Below are 15,617 nucleotides of genomic sequence, written 5' to 3' on the forward strand. Positions count from 1 at the left end.
AATAAATGTTGGGGATGGCAGGGGGGGGCGGGGGGAGGAGAAGGGGGAGAAGACCATAGTGTTTAGGGAAGAGACACTCTACAAGGTTTTGGAATCTTCACAGTCTACATTTACAGAGTCTTTCACTTGACATTTTTTTTGAAATCGGTATCTTTACCATCACCTTTGCATAGCGGAGGCCACTGAGACTAGAACTTCCCTTGGTGGCCACGCAGAGACGGCAGCTAGGAATGGCAGACGCCTGGGCCCACGCTCAGTATGCATTTCTAAGTCACTATACTTCCCGTGTCAACTGGACATTGTCCCCAAATTACCGTGAGCCCTACAAATACTGAACCACAATAAAAAAAATAAAACAGGAAAAATTAATTAATTAGCTTTTGCTGAGGCAATGGAAATAAATCCAACCCTGGATTGGAAACAAATCCAATTGCATAACCACTTCTCTGAGTCGGAATAAAACAAAAGGCAAAGCCGGCCCATGTCAGAGGACGCATATGGCAACTTCAAGGAGCCTCTGTTTCCAGCCCCCGGACAAAGCTGCCCAGGCAGGTGCCCCTGTGCTCTCAAGAGCGGTTGTGACATGGTCTAGGATGGGAGAGACTCTTGAGTTGTTCAAACAAGCTGATTGCATCTTTTTCAACATCCAACTCTATAGGCTTCTCGCTGAACTCAAAACCTGGCCAGCAGCACGGAAAGTTCAAGGCCCCCTCTGTTTTGTTCAACGCTTTCTTTTGAAATCGCCACGGAAAAGCGTTATTTATCTCTGGCGAGCCAGCAAAACTTTCCAAACAAAAGATTCACAGCTTGGGATTTTTCCAGGTTCTGTTGATTCCTGTAAATCAAGTTAACCCCAGACACATTTGGGCTTTGTCCATATCACCCGCAGCCTGCACCTCCACGCCCATTTCCCATGGCCGTTGTTTACGGGGCAGCATTCAGCTGCGGCCCCAGTTACAGTATCCTTCCCGAGGAAAGGGCACCCCAAGAAGACTAACGCATTTAGCATCTGACTGCGGCAGAAGCAGGGAGGAGGAAGCAATTTCCACTGAAAGGGGAGACTGATGCCCACGATTACTTTCTGCAGCTCTGTCCCGCTACCCTTTCCAAGGGTAACCTTTTTTGAATAAGCACTAGGAGTTAGCCTGTTTCTGGCCAAAGACACCATTGAAATCCCCCTTTAATACAGTTCCTCATGTTGTGGTGACCCCCAATTTCATTGTTACAAATTGAACATAATTAAAGCATAGTGATTAATCACAAAAACAATATGTAATTATATATGTGTTTTCCGATGGTCTTAGGCGACCCCTGTGAAAGGGTCGCTTGACCCCCAAAGGGGTCGCAACCCACAGGTTGAGAACCACTGCCTTAGTACAATATACCACCAAGTTGCTGATGTGAAACAATTAGCATTGTGGCCAGGCACAGGGCTCCCATTTTTAAAAGTGCTTGTTCCTTGGAATTCCTTAGGCTTGGCCGCCCTGCTGACCACAGACCAGGCCACTGGAATGTTGCACAGCGCAAATGCTGCTCTCTGCCTAAGCCCCTTTTTTCTCTTTCTAGAATTCCAATGGAAATGTTCCTATGGAACAGATTCAAGAGTCAGGGTGAACAAAGAGCTTCCTTTGGAACAACTGTCTTCCACTCCCCCTACACTCAGCCACACCCGATGAAAGCCAGGTTCTCAGATTGCACGAGCAAACATGGGGCCTCATGAGGGCTTATAGGAGCTGGAAAGCGTGGGGGGCCATTCTTCAATGGGTTCAAAAGTCTGATCTACATACAAACAAATTCCTGGGATTCCCCATCAGCTGGCATCATTCAGTGCAACCAGTCCCCAAACAAAAGTCCTCCTACTTCATCTGCCAGCGGGGATTATCACCACGCACAAATGTCTGCAGATTTAACTCAGCCGAGAGCTTCAGAGAGTGTGAAACCCGGCATTTGTTCTTTCTGCAGAACAAACAACCCTTTCGACCCCATAAGGGACAAAAACAAAGCGAAGCAAAATCAAACCACAAGAGACAGGTGTGACTGGCCGAAGGCAGAATATAGAGACGGGAGGCCTGTGTGCTCTCGGGAATGTATGATAGCCGGTGAAGAACACCTGGCCCACATTTGGAACCACGCCTTCTGTTAACCTGAACAAGGAGGCCGTGAAACCGATGGGGCCCTCATTCTGTGGCGGCCTGCATAAGCAACCTAATAGCTAAGCTTATACCGCATGTGCCTCAAAGTTACAAAATCAAAGCACTAAAGTCAACCCATCCTAAGCAGCCACCGGGGCGTCAAGCTGTAGCCAATCCATGCTGTCCTGATTCAGGTTCTGCCTCCTCTCTATCGATCCCCGAGTGAACGTCTGCCCGTTTGGCGCTGTCTGGCTTGAATAGACTTTTGCTCAAATGAACTCTTAACATTTGTAATATGCCTCGGTTACCTTTTAGCAGCTCTGATGTCAGAAGAAGAAACTGATGGAGAGCCCCTCTCCCTCCCCTGAGGGTGTCCGGGAGCAACAAGCCAGGAGGCCACCGTCCATACCTGCTGAGCCGCTGCAGCTCGCTGCTTTCTCGCTGCCCCTGGTGGTGGTGGGCAAGTCCCTGCCCCGCCCTAGCTCCACAGTTTTTGCGTTATGAGCATTTCTTTCTCCAGGCTGGGTCTCAAACTGCCTAGAGTAGGACTGGGTCTAGGGACAGACCAAGCCGACTGAGACGCTGGGTCCATGGTGGAAGTGGGTCCAATTTAAATTGAACTGGCTCCACTGTGAGACCCCAGGTGAATAATATTACATAGGCAGGGCCAAAACCGGTTTGGCTCAGTGGATAGAGCGTCGGCCTGCGGACTGAGGGGTCCCAGGTTCGATTCCGGTCAAGGGCATGTACCTGGGTTGCGGGCACATCCCCAGTGGGAGATGTGCAGGAGGCGGCTGATCGATGTTTCTCTCCCATCGATGTTTCTAACTCTCTATCTCTCTCCCTTCCTCTCTGTAAAAAATCAATAAAATATATTTAAAAAAAATATATTACATAGGCAGGATAACCTTACCAAAGATCATCTTGAATTACAGTGGCCACAGTGGGGAACGTTTAAGCTAGGCAGCTTGTCCATTTACAAGGTGCTCTAGAAGAAAAAGGAGTCTCAGCCAAGCACTCGCCATCCAGGGGAGAGAGAAAATGACTTCTCCTCCAGTTTCTGGTGATGAGGAAGGCGTCTTCTGGGACTCCCACTTTCTCCAGAGCCTGCAGGCAGGGTCCTGGGAACACGAGAACAAGCCGGAGCTGTTTCCTCACTGTCTTTCTCAGTGGTACATACAACCTAATAGCACGTAAAATAGTGGTGAGCCTTGCAGTCAGTGGGATCTTAGAGCTGAGGAAATATCTCTTCTTCATCATGACTGAGGACCAAGTAAACCTTGAGAAGAGTCTGAGGTAATGTACTTCTGTTTATATGTCTTTAACGGAAATATCTCACCTACAGATTGAAATTTACATTCCTTAGGGTGGTATTCCAGACTTTCTATAGTAATCTCAATTTGATTTTCAGTGTCATTTCTCCCTCCTTCATTACCACCTATGCTCCTGCTACACTACGTTTGCCTGCTCCAAATCCCTGCCCTGCCAGGCTCTCACTGGCCTCAGGGAATGTGTTCACACTGTTCCCTTTACCTGGAGCAACCTTTGTCTTTTTTCATTTTCCAAGTGTTTTTCTCAAAGGTCCCCTCCTTTTTGAACCCATCTCCTTAAGTAAAATTAATCCCTCCATCTGTGACCTTATTTATTATTTATTTATTTATTTTTGTAGATCTCATTCCTTCACTGATTTAATTATTCAAGAAGCAAATCATGTGCCAGGCACAATGCTGCAGTAAAGAGCATAGCCCACGTCCTCGAATGCCTATGTGCACTGGGGGAGAAAGAAGTAACAGGCAATTTACAATACAGAAATACACCTGCCACTGTGGGAGCAGTATGAGGGGCTATGGGAGCCCCTGGCACAGTGGCAGTTTCCCAGAGGATATGACAGTTAAACTGGGGGAGGTGGGGGGAAGGCATGTATTCACCAAGAAAAGGAGTGGGGGGGGGGGAGTAGCCAGGTAGAGAGAAAAGCATGTGTGAAGCCCACAGATGAGAGAGCATGTGGTAAGTTTGGAGAACTGAAAATCTGTCTTAAGAAATACAGGGGAAATATGTGTCATCCATTGTAAAACAATGAAGGACTGAAATCTAGATCTTAAATTGGAGAACAAGAGTGCCTGTTTCCTACTTTCACAATCATCAGGGTAACTGATTCCTTAATTTGGCCTCCTTGATCTATCAATTTCTGAAGGGATATTCCTCTTTGTCTCTTAATGCTGCTTCCTGTCATTGCCTGTTGTCCCCTTTCCCAATGCATTTTCTTGCTTAATATTCTATTAGTATTCTATGGATCATATTCCATCAATAGTCAATATTAATATTGTTATATCAACTTAAGGGGTTAGTATATAAATTTCTCTCCTTTTCCTGGCATTTTTAATCATTCCATATTATTTTGTTAAGGTATATCTATAAATAACTTACAATTATGTTTTATAAATTGATGAATAATTGACCAATAAGACTAATTAACACCCATCACCAAACATACTTACAAAAATTTTTCTTGTCACAAGAACTTTTAAGATCTACTCTTATATATTTTATTTTTTAATCCAGACTGAGAGATTTTTGTATCCAATATTAAAAAAGTGAGTGTGGCTCTGGCCAGTGTCTCTCAGTTGGTTGAGTGTCATCCAGTGCACTGTAAGGTCACCAGTTGGATTCCTGGTCCAGCACATGCCCAGGTTGCAGGCACAATTAAGGTTGTAGTGATGATTCAATACATCACACTGGTTTCCTTTATGCCTCATATTAATCATTTGTCTGTTATAAGCAGATAAAATAAAGGACCAAAAAAAATTAAATCAAATGTTATCTCAATCAAATATGTAGCAGGAATATAGGAATTAAATTTATAATTCAGAAGTTGACTATCCAAAATATCTAATAATTATACTTGTCAATAATTTTTGAACCCTATTATTTTAAATATTAAATTAAAAATTTATAACTGAAATCAACAAATTAACTAATTTCAAGGAATTAGAAACAAGAGCCAGAAAATACAGGGTGGAGCAAAAGTAGGTTTACAGTTTTGAGTACTCAAAAAATGCAGTCTCTTCTTGTACTATTATTTATTAATTATTGTATGGTTTTCCATAGGAACAACTGTAAACCGACTTTTGCCCCACCCTGCATAGATCATCAATAAAATCACTCCTTCACACACACACACACACACACACACACACACGCATTAATTGTGTTTGTAATTGACCTTCTTCCTCTGGATAACACTGCACAGGAAGCCCCTAATCCTTGTGATTCCTAATCTTGTTTATATATCATCTATCCACTCGGATCCTTACTTAGCCTGGCTGGCATATGTTTTCAATATAAAGCTGCAACAAAGGAAAGCTATAATTACCAAATCTCTTCCTTTCAGCTATTAAAAAAGGTGATTTACAGAAATGCAAGACACTACAAACAAAGGGGATTCTCCAGTGCTCACAGAGCACAGCTTCAGGAAGACGTTGGAATAAGTGTGCTGTCTTGTGGCCAAGACCCTGGGTCTGGAATCCAAACGGATTATATGTTTCAGAGCCAAGTAGGGTTTTTTTTATCCAGTCTCGGTGTTCAGGAGGAAAATTGCAGTTTTATCGATAGCCTTTCTGAGGATGATCAGGAGGGACTCCATTCAAATACAAGTGCTCGCAACCTATGGTACTGACTCAATTACCCAGTGACTGCTTATCCGTTTGGTGGGTTTTCCAAATCTGTAACTTCCTCTGTGGATGGCATCAGCCTCATGTAGGTGGAGTATGCCGGAGGGCAAATTGCTTTAAAAACAAACCAACCAGTCCTAGCCGGATTGGCTCAGTGGATAGAGCGTCGGCCTGCAGACTGAAGGGTCCTGGTTTCCATTCTGGTCAAGGGCATGTACCTCGGTTGCGGGCTCGATCTCCAGTGGGGAGCATGCAGGAGGCAGCTGATCAATGTTTCTTTCTCATCAATGTTTCTAACTCTCTATCCCTCTCCCTTCCTCTCTGTAAAAATCAATAAAATATATCTAAATAAAGAAAAATAACAACAACCACCAAATTAGTTAAGTAAAACTTCCAGGAGCACGTTACTTTTAACATTATAGACCAGTGGTTCTCAACCTTCCTAATGCTGCGACCCTTTAATACAGTTCCTCATGTTGTGGTGACCCCCAACCATAAAATTATTTTCGTTGCTACTTCATAACTGTAATTTTGCTACTGTTATGAATCGTAATGTAGATATCTGATATGCAGGATGTATTTTCATTGTTACAAATTGAACATAATTAAAGCATAGTAATTAATCACAAAAACAATATGTAATTATATGTGTTTTCTGATGGTCTTAGGCAACCCCTGTGAAAGGGTCGTTCGGCCCCCAAATGGGTTGCGATCCACAGGCTGGGAACCGCTGTTATAGACACTGTGGGCAGATATTAAAATAGCATTGTTGCCTAAGAGGGAATTTGTTTCAGACACAAGGACCAACCTGATTTTGAATGAGTTTAGCAACAACTAAGGATCCTGAAGGCAGTGATGGGGAGTGAAAGGTACAGGTCTGAGAATGTGGTCTTCCCCAGTGAAATAAGGCTGTAGCAGTGGACCCTGGGCAGTAAAGAGGGGTGGAGGCGTGAGTAGGAAGAAATGGGGTGCAGAAACCTGGGAAGGCTTGCTGCCCAAGACGCTCCTTTTCCAAGTGCTCAGCTTCAGCTTGTCATATAAATCAGCTCGGAACCATTGCAGCATGTTAACATTTCCCTACTTGGTAGGAAAGAGTGAAAACGTACTAAGAGAGAGATCATTACGAATGAGATGTTTTCATTCTGTGTTGGTTTACGGTAAAAGCGATTAGAAGAGACAAACCATTAGCTGAACTGAGGTTTCTCCTCATGAGAAAAAAAGAGCAGGAAACCGCACACACCAGCGGCAGAAGAGGGTGCAGCAACATTTCCATTCTAGAGTGGTCTTTCCACGTTTCACAGCTCCAGTCCATACACAGCTGGTCTACTGAGGGCATAAAAGCAAACTTCATGGGGATGCTCAAACCAGTTCACTAAAACTAGGGCTGCCTGGCCTGAGGGCCTGCTGTCTAGATCAGTGATGGTGAACCTTTTGAGCTCGGCGTGTCAGCATTTTGAAAAACCCTAACTTAACTCTGGTGCCGTGTCACATATAGAAATTTTTTGATATTTGCAACCATAGTAAAACAAAGACATATTTTTGATATTTATTTTATATACAGTGGGGCCTTGACTTATGAGTGTCCCAACTAACAAGTTTTTTGAGATATGAGCCGTCTCTCGGCCGATTTTTTGCTTTGCGTTGCGAGCTAAAATTCGGGTTACGAGCCAGCTTCAGATACCCCACCGCTAGTTGGCGCAGCAAACATCACAGTGAACGCCACAACATCAGCCCAGCATCACGTGTCTCACTAGTTCACTTTAATGATTTGACATACGAGTAATTTGAGTTACGAGCTCTGTCACAGAACAAATTAAACTCATAAGTCAAGGCCCCACTGTATTTAAATGCCATTTAACAAAGAAAAATCAACCAAAAAGATGAGTGTCATAGGTTCGCCATCACTGGTCTAGATACACGCTGAGTAAGGGAAGTGCGTAAAAGTAGGGCAAGGGCTTTCATAGGGTGTTCTCAGCGGTTCCTAAATCTGGCATTATCTCAGAAGTTTGTTTTGAAAAATGCATATTTCCTAATCCTTAGCCCTTGAAAAACTACTAAATTAGAATTCATAGATGTCTGGAAATCTGATACATTTTTTTTAGGCAAACCACCTGTGTATTGTTGATGACAAGCTGTGTCTGTGAACCATGGCTATCCTATATAATAAAAGGCTATTATGCAAATCGATTGAACGGTGAAACAACCAGTTGCTATGATGTGCACTGACCCCAGGGGGCAGGTGCTCAACACAGGAGCTGTCCCCTGGTGGTCAGTGTGCTCCCACAGGGGGAGCACTGCTCAGCCGGAAGCCAGGCTCACAGCTGGTGAGCCCAGCAGTGGTTGTGGCAGCCTCTCCCACCTCCACAGCAGCACTAAGGATGTCTGACAGCCGGGGAGTGGGCCTAGGCCATCAGTCGGACATCCCCCAAGGGCTCCCAGACTGTGAGAGGGTGCAGGCTGGGCTGAGGGACCGCCCCCCCCCCCCCAGTGCACAAATTTTATGCACTGGGCCTCTAGTTCTCATATAATCCCCTTTGTAACTTTATAAAGTATTAGCAGCTCCATTTTATTGATGAGAAAGCTGAGGATCACCAGGAGGAAACCGCTCAAAGCAACACCACTGGTAAAGAGCCTTAGCTGGCATCAAACCAAGTTTGGTGACCAAAGAATCCACCATACATAACCCAGAGCAACAGACTGTGACAGGCACTTACCACACCATCTCAAGTCCACTAACTATTCATATGCACATTTTGGAAACAGGCGACAAGTTTTGGCGTGGTCTCTCCTCTGTCAGACTCCTGTCTACATGGAGAGCTTGTGATGCTCCTGGCCTCCTGAGATTTGTAAATCCTAGTCTCCCCCATCAGAAACCTATCTGACCTAAGCCTTCCTCCCTCGAGAACTGGGTGTTGGCTGGCTGGCGTGGCTCAGTGGTTGAGTGTTGACCCATGAACCAAGAGGTCACGGATTCCCAGTCAAGGCGCATGCTCGGGTTGTGGGCTCAATCCCCCCTAAGGGGTGTGCAGGAGGCAGCCGGTCAATGATTCTCTCTCATCATTGATGTTTCTATCTCTCCCTCTTGCTTCCTCTATGAAATCAATAAAAGGATATTCAAAAAAATGGGTGTTTATGACAAATATAAGCTGGTGGGAGAAAGTAAACTTGTTATGCCTTCCCAGATAGTGTTCCACCCTCTTTCTTGGCAAAGACCAATTTTATTATCCCCCAAGACCAGTGGTCGGCAAACCGCGGCTCACGAGCCACATGCGGCTCTTTGGCCCCTTGAGTGTGGCTCTTCCACAAAATACCACATGCAGGCGTGCACATACAGTGCGATTGAAACTTCGCGGCCCATGTGCAGAAGTTGGTTTTCAGAAAGGAGATAGAAGAAACAAGTATACAAGACGTGTGTGGATGGGAGAGTTGGAAGAGGTCGACCTCGGTGAACGTACCTCAATCAGATGGAGGACGTTTTTAGCAAAGGCCAGCTTAGGAGTACCCTAATTAAGTTAATAACAATGTACCTACCTATATAGTTTAAGTTTAAAAAATGTGGCTCTCAAAAGAAATTTCAATCATTGTACTGTTGATATTTGGCTCTGTTGACTCATGAGTTTGCCGACCACTGCCCAAGACCAACCAACAACCTCCCACCACTGCCATGAAATTCATGTATTCAAAGACTTTTGCTTTTAAAGCAAACTGCTTGTATGAAATAAATCATCCTACCTTAAAAAAAGATCTGTAATTACCAATCAGTGCTTTGATATATGGGAAATAATTAAAGTGGACACAAGTCCGTTCAAACGCAAAGAAACTTGTTTTTGTTAGTCTGCACAGCCCGATTGGGGCTATATGTACATTTCCCTTTAAACTCCTTAAAATATTAAAACGAACTTGCAGAAAACAAAGGATGTCTGGGATTTTATTGTAGGGATAACTGTAACTAATGGAATCATTCTAACAGTGACAATTTCACACTCAATGGAGAGAGGACTTTACTACGGGCTCCAAGCCTTTGCCCCAGCAACAGCCACATACTGTGCTGTGCACCAGACCTGCCCTGCATTAGTCACAAAGAGTTCTGGGGAAGATGGTGTAGAATGGAGCCATCGGGGTTAAAAACCCAACATTCAGATTTACTCAGGTGCACTCTCTATTTACAGAAAAGAGGGAAAGAAAGAACGGGGGCTCCCCTCTAGGGGTTCTCAAAATTTAGTGTTCCTGAGACCCACGTAAGGAGCTCGTTATAAAATCATATTGCCAGCGTCAGCTCCCAGAGATGCCAATTCTCCAGGGTTTGGGATTCTGCATTTTTAATAAACACCTCAGGAGATTCTGATGCAAGTTTTTTTCCTAAACTTTCTATTTAAAAAACTCTCAAACCTTAGGAAAGTCCCAAGAGCAGTACAATGAACACCAGTATATCCTTCAGGGAGATCAAGGGTCAGCCAACTTTTTCAGTAACGGAACACATAGGAAATATTTTTGGCTTTGCAGGCCATACATATAGTCTCTGTGGCAACGGCTCAAATCTGCCATTAAATATGTAAGTCGGTCAACATGTGAGCAAATGAGGGTGGCTCCCTTCCAATGCGACTTCATTCATGGACATAATTTTCACATCATAAATTACTCCTCTTTTGACTTTTTCCAACATGTTGTAGTTAAAGTTGTAAAAACTGTTCTTAGTTCAGAATTGGTACAAAACCAGTCAGGGGGACAGGTCTGGCCCACATGCGTAAGTTTGGCAAACCCTGAGAGTCAAGTGTTGTCATCAGGTCTGAACCTTCCTGAGGATGAACCTTAAATTTGTTAGTGTTTTTCATAGCCAGAGTAGTCACACTGTCCATGTGAGGAATAAAAAAAAAAAAAAGTAAATCTATGAAGTTGTTTTCTGACCTCTTTGTTGTACTTTCAGATATAACATTGTTATTGATTGCTTTGGCTGATGTTTTTGGATGCCCTGTGGGGCATCGGTCCTCATTTATAAATCTCCACAGTTTGGTCATTCTCTAATTTTATCACATTAAAAAAGTGTGGGTGCCCTTCCACACAACCCCAGGGCCTAATTAGCATCCTTTTTTCAGCTTCTCTCTCCTATTGAAGATAAATTAGGGTAAAAAACCTCTACCTTCCCATGGACTCCAGAGATCCAGCAAGATGTGAGCATTGTGTTATTTGTGAACAAGGGACTCGGGGTGCCTGTCCTTGATTTTTTCTTCTCCCTGACCTTATGTTGAAAATTTGTTCCAGCCCAGCGTGTCGGCTCACATTTCTAGCAGCCTGGGCTATTACCAAGTAAGACTAACAGTAATGATGCAAATCTGTTACCCAATTATCCCCACTCAGTCTTCACCTCTAGGGGAATTTTTCCTTATTAAACATGGCTCCGTAAGTATCTGAAACCCAAACAAGGATTCCGGAGGATAAACTCCCAACTCTGCATCATGAAAACTACAAACATTGTCTCGATGGAATCTAAGTACTTAACTACTTAGGATCAACCAGGGGGGAGAAAGAACACTTGCATTAACTAAGAGCATTCCTGCTTACTGAACAGCCTTTCAACTGGACTTATCCAAACATTACCTCATCTCTTAAGGAATAAACACCTAGTTATCTGAAACATTCAAGCCTCTATCCATCACCTCCTTGCCCACCCCTCCTCAAACAATCTAATCCATTTAATGGCTGGAGGATGTGTTCTCTCCTGATGGGGCTGGAGAACAGAAGAGTCAGAAATAACCCCTCCCCTCCCCTTCCTGTCTAAACATCAGCTTAGTGGTTGCTTTGGAGTCATCTTCTATGAGACTGCGTCTGCCTTTCATCTTCTCACAAGCACTCTTCCAGCCTCTGCCAGTAACAAGCAGCATGCTGGTTCCGGTGGCGGGGCAGGAACCTCACAGCAAAGATGTAAAACCTGAGTCGCTGACTTATGAGGAGGCCCTGTGTTTCCCATCAGCGGACTGATGGGTGCATGGCCACATTTCTGGAGCTCAACCAATTGCCTCACCTGATGGAAAATGCTTATGAATTTATAAATTACCTTTGAATATACTTTCTCAGTAGAAATAAAACAGATTGCTTAGCTCCCAATGGCCTAAATGTGTATATAACTTTAGATGACCAATTTAACCATTTGAGATAATTAAGGACTAAAAACTGCATTGAAAAGTTCTATTAAAAGAAGGTCAAGGGGGAAAAAAGGAGACAAATGTACTACTCGTTGTAAGCAATAAAAAAAAGTTAAAAAAAAAAGAGAACAGTAAAATGCTTTGTTTAGGACGATGAGTTCTGTAACATAGGAATTGCAAATAAAAATAATAGATAAATGGAATTTTGTTTTGTCACAAAAAAATTGCAGACTGGAGTTAAACAGTGGGCCTATTATATTAGTGCAGTGGTTCCTAAACCTGGCTGCATGCTAGAATCACCCCGGGAGCTTTAAAAAAATTCCAATGTCCAGGCTGCACCCCACACCGATCAAATCTAAATGTAGGGGTTGGGGAGCGGGGTGAGACACTGGGCTCCATATTTTTCAAAGCCCCCAAGTGATTCTAATGTGCAGCCAAGGTTGAGAACTTCTGCAATGGAGAATAACCCCTACCCTTCTGAAGCTTAGCCTTGCAATATCTACTTAGTGGACAGTTTCCCCTTTCTCATTTCTGCCAGTAACTTCTTTACAGCTGAAATATGGAATTTAAAAATGATAGACTGGTTGACTGGTTGCTAGATACATAGCCACACACACACACACAAAAGAAATTACATGCACACATATTTTTATTTATTTAACTTAGGGCTGATAATTAGCATATAAATCAGAAAAAAACTGAGTGCCTTAGAACTATATTACATATTCTCTCCAAATCTTTAAAGAGCCAAACTCTAAAAAACACACACACAAAAATATTTACGTCATAAAACACACAGACACACACACACACACACACACACACTCACACACTCAAACTAATCCCCTTCAGGAACCATGATCCAATAATATACTTAATAGGTAAGATCTCATTCATCACTGTACAAAACAAACAAAACAAACAAAACCCCCCCTACACTTTGATTAAGACATGTGCCCTCAGGAAGAGCACTTACAGTTAGAAAGGTTTATCGGTAGCACTTTGAGGTAGCATGTGTCATAAAGTAACAGAAGTCACAGAGCTGCTCTGCAGTCTCTCCTGGACACAAGGGATGGGCCATCAGCTGAGGCTCTTGGAAGAGGAACGTGAGTTTGTCTGTACTCGTGGCCAAAGTCAGCCTGCACACACTTCCTACTATCTCGCTGTGGCCATTCCTCCACTACGCGTCATGCATTGTGGGATTAGGAGAAGGTAAAGGCATTTTGATGCTTCTTTACTCTTGGTGTGGTGGTGTCCTGGGCCAGGAGCCCATCTCCTTTTGCCTCATGCAATCCTCATGGGCAGGAGATGCATGCAGCCAGCGGAAGGCAAAGAGGGCGCCCTGGAACCTTCTTAAAATTGGCTCTAACAACTTAATTAAGATGACTGACGATGATGACGTTCATTTCGGAATGTCCCCTCTGTGATCTGACCCTTAAAAGGCTCTCCCCTTTTTCTGCCCCCTGAGTACAATATTTTGGGGTATCATTAAGCTTTCTGCCGTTTTCTTGGCAGGATGGTGAGCAGAAAAGCTTTAAAAAAAATCTACACACAAAAACAACAAAAAAACCTGGGTGCAGGAGCAACTCTAAGAACAGACTTCCTTTGTGCAAGTTGAAATGACTTGAGTTTACAGTTCAGGAAAACAGCCTGCTTCTTCTTTTTCAAAAAAAAAAAAAAAGAGAAAGTAAATATTCAGCTCAGGTCTGCATTTTAAACACAAATATACAGTCCAAACAGTTAAAGGATTAAAGCTGCAAAAATGGTCCCAACAGACCTTGGTGTAGGTCAAAGTTTTGCCCAAAGGTCACAGATTAAAGGGATGTCTAATCCCTAAAAGCCCTTTGTCCCAATGTACTACTTCCTGTTGGAAAGGTGAACCCTTAGAAGGAATTGATATACAAATGAATAAAAATAGCACATGTCCAGGCAAAAAATGGGCATGAGCTGGGCCTGAGTCGCCACTTAAAATTCTATCATTCAGGATCATACAAATCCTCAAAGGCTGCCCAGAACCAGGGCCCAAGGCATCACTAAACATGCCAGCCACCCAAGTCAGCTGCTGACCCAAAGTCAATGACACAACTGAGCATTAGACTTCAAGTATCCAAGGTGCTACAAAAGCCGGTCCTCTCAGGGACTCAGGCTGATTCTCAGAAGCCCTCACCGCACCCCACCCCACCCCACGACATCCCATAGTACGAAAGGAGAAGCACTGCTTGTGGCCACTACAAAACACAGGGGTGGAAGGTGAGGAGTAAGAGAACTGCTCTCTAAATATACCAGCCTAACAGATACAAATAAATTCTTAACATTTTGTACAACTACAAGGTGCATGAGCTGGTATTCAAGCAATCACTTTAAACTCTTTCTTTTCTCCCCTCTCTGTATCAAACAGGAAAATGGTTCCGTTGGGTTAACAGTGTCATTTTAAAATGCCATAAATTAAATAAGTTAGTTCACATTTTTTCCCCCAGCACTTAAGTTACAGTTAGTCTCTAATGTGCTTTTGAAGTTTGCTTTAACAGCTCCAGGTCTCTCCTGCGGACAGCGCCGACTCTGGGACAACCATATTCCTCCAGCTGCAAAGGTATGAATTGTTCCAGCAGCCCAAGGCCCTGTCCAGCAGGACTGGTAAATAGCTTAGTCCATGATGGTTTAGAGTTTCCGCTGAATCCCAAAAATATGGTGCTCCCTAAAAAAAACAAAAAAAAACAGAAAAGTTCAATTTGTACAACTCCTAGTTCTAGGTAAGATAATGTCGGAGGTGAGCAAAACAAAGACGGCTATAAAACAAAGCAACTACACCTCCTTACACAGCAAATGAACTCTTACCACCCACCTCGTGTCCCAAATAACAAACCACATCCCAACACACTTCCTCCAACACAGTCTCCTCATTTAGAAAGCATCTTCGTGATACATGAGCAAAATAAGCTCCTGAAAACAGTCTGGTAGCTGCTTTTCACCATAAAAATGTGACTGTTGCTGGCCTCCTAGGAACTTTGTAGAAGAATACAAACACAAACCTTTGTTAGAAAGATGAGCTGGTTTGGCTAATCCCAGAGGTATTAATGAATCTGAAATGTTCAACTGCTTTATTTCTCCTCTTGTGCTCAACAGAACAACAGACCTGTATGTAAAAGTTAAGAAAATCAGAGCAAATTTCAATAATTTCACATGTATTTGCTGGGTTCCGTTATGAAGTATATACAGTAGAGCAGTGATTCCCAACCTTTTCACCTCATGGCACACATAAACTAATGACTGAAATTCTGTGAAACACCAAAAAACGTATCTTTTGCTGATCTGACAAAAAAAAAAAAAAAAGGTATAATTTTGATCATTCACACAGGACGGCTATTGTTCTGTTGGCTGCTGTCGTTTTTGCATTGGACAGGTCATGTCCCTGACTCAATAGTCAGGTAAAGCACGCTTTAAAAATTCTTGCAGCACCCCAGTTGAAAATCGGTGCAGTAGAGAATAGAAATACTAGATAAAAGCAGAACTCAAAACAAAACCAAACAGAAAGAACCCAGGTGTTTTTTTCATTCCTGCTATTACAAGTTCCCTGCCCCACCTAGGACCTATGTTGCTATTACAAGAGGTCTCTAAATGTAGGGAAAACAAGTTATTTTAGGTCAGCTGACCTAGTGGATGCTTGGGACACAGAC

The 15,617-nt window shown here is 43.3% G+C and overlaps 1 protein-coding gene across 1 annotated transcript in view; it reads right to left on the reverse strand.

Annotated features, from left to right (window-relative positions):
• Nucleotides 1-12,574: 12,574 nt before the first annotated feature.
• The window catches only part of CEMIP2 (cell migration inducing hyaluronidase 2), a 71,642-nt gene continuing 68,599 nt past the window's right edge, over nucleotides 12,575-15,617 (reverse strand). The window contains exons 24-25 of the mRNA XM_081103885.1: nucleotides 14,973-15,076; nucleotides 12,575-14,638 (exon numbers count right to left, since the gene is read on the reverse strand). Coding sequence (XP_080960011.1) covers nucleotides 14,442-14,638; nucleotides 14,973-15,076 — 301 coding nt within the window. The 3' untranslated portion in view covers nucleotides 12,575-14,441. The remainder of the gene's footprint in view (nucleotides 14,639-14,972; nucleotides 15,077-15,617) is intronic.

This window comes from Myotis nattereri, assembly GCF_964212035.1.
Source record: "Myotis nattereri genome assembly, chromosome: 12".
In the NCBI taxonomy this organism is placed as follows: Eukaryota; Metazoa; Chordata; class Mammalia; order Chiroptera; family Vespertilionidae; genus Myotis; species Myotis nattereri.